Source organism: Nicotiana tomentosiformis, chromosome 3 (assembly GCF_000390325.3).
Source record: "Nicotiana tomentosiformis chromosome 3, ASM39032v3, whole genome shotgun sequence".
Classification (NCBI taxonomy): Eukaryota; Viridiplantae; Streptophyta; class Magnoliopsida; order Solanales; family Solanaceae; genus Nicotiana; species Nicotiana tomentosiformis.
In genome coordinates this window covers 46,622,345-46,627,938 of record NC_090814.1, presented here as the reverse complement: position 1 = coordinate 46,627,938, position 5,594 = coordinate 46,622,345, and the positions used below count along the sequence as shown (strand labels likewise).

At 40.9% G+C, this 5,594-nt stretch overlaps 1 protein-coding gene across 1 annotated transcript; it reads left to right on the top strand.

Annotated features, from left to right (window-relative positions):
* The first annotated feature begins 4,710 nt into the window (after positions 1-4,710).
* Positions 4,711-5,148, top strand: LOC138907748 (uncharacterized). The gene has a single exon (XM_070198355.1). The coding sequence runs from the start codon at positions 4,711-4,713 to the stop codon at positions 5,146-5,148; it is 438 nt and encodes a 145-aa protein (XP_070054456.1).
* The last annotated feature ends 446 nt before the right edge of the window (positions 5,149-5,594 follow it).

The window sequence follows — 5,594 nt, the reverse complement described above, 5'->3', positions numbered from 1 at the left end:
CCATTTTTCCTTATCGTATGGCTCAAGTGGAGTTGAGGGAGTTGAAGGAGCAGCTTCTGGAGTTGCTCGAGAAAGGGTTTATCAGGCTGAGTATGTCTCCTTGGGGTGCACCGGTATTATTTGTGAAGAAAAAGGATGGGAGTGTGTAGATGTGCATTGATTTCCACCAGCTGAACAAAGTTACTATCAATAATAAGTACCGGTTAACACGCATTGATGATTTGCTTGATCAGCTACAGGGTGCTAGATTGTTCTCAAAGATCGAGTTGAGATCTGGGTATCCTCAACTGATGATTCGTGCTTTAGATACTCCCAAGACGGCTTTCCGGACTAGATATGGGCACTATGATTTTCTAGTGATGTCCTTCGGCTTGACTAATGCCCCAACGACGTTTTGGGATTTGATGATCGGGTGTTCAGACCATATCCTGACTCATTTGTCATTGTCTTCATTCATGACATATTGATCTACTCACATAGCATGAAGGAGCACGAGCATCATTTTAAGATAGTGCTTCAGATCTTGCGGGAACAAAAGTTGTATGCCAAGTTCTCCAAGTGCAAGTTCTGGCTGGAATCTTGTCACGCCCCAACCTCGGGAAAAGTGACCAACACTTAACCGAGTGAACCCGGTCGAGCAAGCATGTTAGATACTTTCTACCCAACTCACCCATATTCAAGAGAAGATATGATTTCATTAATTAAACAGTAGGAAGTCCATATATACAATACTAAATCGTCTCATTGGTTACATCATTTTAAAGTCCAAAAATACATTCATTCTTATGATTCGAGTGGAACAAGAGATCAAAACATAACATAATCTGTTTGACTTTTCTAGCACCCATGTACAACCTACATAGTGTATACGGAGCCTCTAAAACATACAAAGAGTGTTATGATAGTGCCGGCAACAAGGCCCCGGCTATACCTCAAAACGTGATAACAAAATGTACAAAATATACATGACCCCGGAATGAGGCGGGGCTCACCAAGTCTACTAGGAGGAAGGTGTATTGCTATCGCTGATCAACACTATCTGCTATGGAACCACCTGCATCCATTTAAAGATGCAGCGCCCCCGGCAAAAGGGACGTTAGCACTGTCGAATAGTACTAGTATGTACAACTAAACACCATCTCAAAAGAATGAATAATAATACAAGGGGGAAACAGTCAAGAATTCAATAAGATCTTCAAATAATATTAAAACATCGAGTTAAGGATCACATAAGTTTTCAAGTCAATTTTCATGTTATTAGGTTGGGTGATATTTAGTGCCAATATACCATAATTCACAATATCACCATTTTCTTACACGGAGTCTGATCACGACCCGATCGGCTAGGTTGTCTCATTTGAGACATCAACCATAACAACAATTTCAATTATCATTTTTAGCACAGTCACCACCATATGTGCAATATGGCGTCCGATCACGGCCTGATCGGCTAGGCCGTCTCACCAAAGATGTTACCTTTTTTAGTCAATCATCTCACATCATACTTCTTTCATATTCTTTCTATTCATTGGCACTAGTGATCACGATTACAAAGTCATTCTTAGCACTTTTTCGTATTTAATAGTTCCAGTTCCCTTTTCCAATTCAAATATCATTATCATTATCAACAACAATAGGGCTCCCCATTCAAGACATTAAATTCACATATGAGCAATTTGGGAAATCTTAGGCACATAGAGGATTTTCATAAAATTTGGCATAACAATCTTTATTTCGATGTTGACATGAAGTCTTAACATTTGTAACACATATTCCACATTTTGAACACATCCTCAAATGTCAAGAGGACATGATGAACCATTTAGAATAAATATTGAACATACATCCTTCAACACAACCACATTAGGAATAGCCAATTCAAATAATGATCAAGGACTTACTCCAATTACATGAACACCATGGGATTCGATTCTAAGAAGAAGGGGGTTTAGCCAACATACCTTAATTGAGCTTCCTTAAACTTTTAAAATGTTTCGGAATTCTTAGCAACTTTAATCTATTTTAGAAATTTAACAAGTTGAACTAAAATTAGGAAGATGGTCATGATTCTAGCTCATTTGAGCATATTATCAAACACTAGGTGTGCATCAATGTTTTAAGTCCCTTTTGTGGAAGATTCCATCATTTTCCAACCCATTCTCTACCATTTTTAGCTCACAACCTTCCCACATACTTCAAGAATACATGCTTGCAAGACAACAACCCCCACACCCAGTAATTGTCTCCCTAATTATCCCATTTTTTGTAAATTTTTGAATTTGAGAGCTAGGGCATAGATTCTTACCTTTAGGATGAAGATTTCCTTTGTTAATCCTCAATGATTGAGCAAGAATTGACGGGAAATAGGTTTAAGGTTACTCCCCCACACTAAGCATTATTTCTCACTCTAAAAGTATCATATTTTTCTCAAAACATGGTCCTTTGCGTAGATATATCGAAGTAGGGTCGGGTTATAAAAACTCAAAAATGAAGCCCCGGAACAGGATATGCGGTCGCATATGCGACCGCAGAATGGATATGCGGTCCGCATATCGGCCTCACAAATTGGGTGCCAAAACTGGAAAAACTCTACCTGGGTCTGCGGTCACTATGCAGCCCACAGACCTGTTCTGCGGTCGCATAATGCGCCGTAGAACCACCCTCCGCAAAAGTCCAAGGCTGATTATGCGATCAAAGTGTGGCCCGCGAAACGGTTATATGGTCTCATAATAGGCCGGGAAAAGGACATCAAAATGACCCAGAAAAACTGACTCACTCTGCGACCATTCTGCGGTCCGCCTATTTTTGCCAAATATTTTCCTTCAACTCCCCAGCGCACTGTTCAATCCAAAAAGTCTGAACCTCTACGCCTGTCCCGGCATCACAGAACCCTAGTGTTTCGGAAAATTTTCACGGGGCCTTACAATTCTGTGGTTTTCTTGGGGCATGTTGTATCAGGTGAGGGTATTAAGGTGGATCATAGGAAGATCAAAGCAGTTCAGAGTTGGACTTATCCCACCACAGTGACTAAGATAAGGAGTTTCTTAGGGCTAGCAGGTTATTATCGTTGATTGGTAGAGGTTTTCTCATCTATAGCAACTCCTTTGACTAGATTGACCCAGAAGTGCGCTCCTTTGACTACAACACCAGTGTTGGTTTTGCCCTCCGGTTCGATGATGTATATTGTGCATTGCAACACTTAACGCATTAGTTTGGGTTGTGTATTTATGCAGAATAGGCGAGTTATTGAATATGCTTCATGTTAGTTGAATCCCCACGAGAAGAATTATTCTGTGCATGATTTGGAGTTGGCTGTGATAGTTTATTCTCTCAAGATCTGGAGGCATTATCTTTATGGATGTCGTGCAAGGTCTACACCAATCACTGCAGTTTGCAGCATTTGTTTAAGCAGAGGGATCTTAATATGAGGTGGCGCAGGTGGCTTGAGTTACTAAAGGATTATGGTATTACCATCCTCTATCATCCAGGCAAGGAGAATGTAGTTGCGAATTCCTTGAGCAAAAAAGACCAAGAGTATGGGTAGTTTGTCATTCATTTTAGCAGAGGTGAGGCCATTGGCTTTGGACATTTAGTCCTTAGCTAACCGACTTATGAGGTTGGATAATTCAGAGCCTAGTAGAGTTTTTGCATATGTTGTGTCTCAGTCTTCTTTATTCGAGCGGATCAAGGCTCGCCAGTACGATGATCTGCACTTGATGGTTCTTAGAGAGACGGTGCTATGAGGTGATTCCAAGGTGGTTACTTTTAGCTATGATGGTGTTTTGTGACTCCAGAATCGCTTATGTGTTCCTAATATTAATGGCCTGAGGGATACAATTCTAGAGGAGGCACATAGTTTGCATTTTTTTATTCATCCAGGTACCGGAAAGATATATCGTGACCTGAGGCATCATTACTAGTGGTGGTGGATAAAGACAGACATAGTTGAGTATGTGGCGAGGTATTTGAATTGCCAGCAGGTTAAGTATGAACACCAGAGGCTAGGTGGCTTATTCCAGTAGATGGTTATACCGGAGTGGAAGTGAGAGCACATCACGATGGATTTCGTGGTTTGTTTGCAGCAGACGTTGAGGATGTTTGATTTTGTTTTGGTCATTGTGGACAGACTGACCAAGTATGCACATTTTATTCTGGTGATGACTACATACACTTCAGAGAAGTTGGCTCAGATTTACATAGGAGATCATCTGGTTGCATGGCGTTCCTAGTTTTAGTATTTCAGATAGAGGCACTCAATTCACTTTGCATTTTCGGAGAGCTGCACAGAGTGAGTTGAGTACCCGGGTAGAGCTCAGCACAGCCTTTCATCCGCAAACCAACGGAAAATCTCAGTGAATAGTTCAGATTCTGGAGGATATGCTAAGAGCATGTGTGATTGACTTCGGAGGGTAGTGGGTTCGATTCTTACCTTTGGTCGAGTTTTCTTACAACAACAATTATCAGTCCAACATCGAGATGGCTCTATTTGAGGCCATGTATAGTCGGTGATGTCGTTCCCTGATCGATTGGTTTGAGCCCTGTGAGGCTAGGTTATATGGTATGGAGTTGGTAAAGGATGCCTTGGATAAGGTAAAGTTGATACAGGAGCGACTTCACATAGCTCAGTCTAGGTAGAAGAATTACACACATTAGAAAGCGTGCAATTTATCATTTATGTTGGGCAAGAAGGTTCTCTTGAAAGTCTCGCCAATGAAGGGTATCATGAGGTTTGGAAAGAGTGGCAAGCTAAGTCCGAGGTTCATCGGTACATTTGAGGTATTGAAGCGATTTGGAGAGGTTGCTTACAGCCTTGCTTTGCCTCCTAACATATCACAAGTTCATCCAGTATTCCACATCTCTATGCTCTGGAGTTACCACGCTGATAGGTCCTATGTGTTAGATTACAGTACAATTAAGTTAAATGAAAGTTTGGGTAATGAGGAAGAGTCAGTTGATATTGTTGACGGGCAGGTCTGCAAGTTGAGGTCTAAGAAGATTTCAGCGGCGAAGGTCCAGTGGAGGGGTCGAGGAGGCAACTTCGGAGACTGGGGAGGACATACGGAGCAGATATCCACAGATATTCGCCATTCCAGATATGATTATAACCCATTCGAAGAAGAAAATATGTTTAAGAGGTGGAGAATGTAACGCCCCAACCAATTGTTTTGCTTTATTGATCCCATTTCCCCTATTTAAGAGTTCCCGTATGTTCTTTTACTATTTTATGACTTGCACGAACAATTGGTTTGGTTTTGGAAGTGTTCGAGTTGAATTCAGAACACCTAGTTCCATAATAGTGGCCTAAGTTGGCCAAGTTTTACATGAGTCAACACTTTGAGTAAACAACCTTCGAATTGAGATTTGAAGGTTCCAATAGGTTAGTATGATTAATTTGGACTTGAGGGTATGTTCCGATTGAGTTTCGGGTGGACCGGGAGTGTTTTGGTACTTATTCTTGAAAGTTGGCGTTCTGAAGGTTTTAGAGTTTTCTAAGTTTGATTTGAAGTAGACTTTGGTGTTATCAATGTCTGTTTGGGATTTCTAGCCTTGGAAAACATTTGTATTGCGATTTGTAACTTGTTTGTAAAATTTGG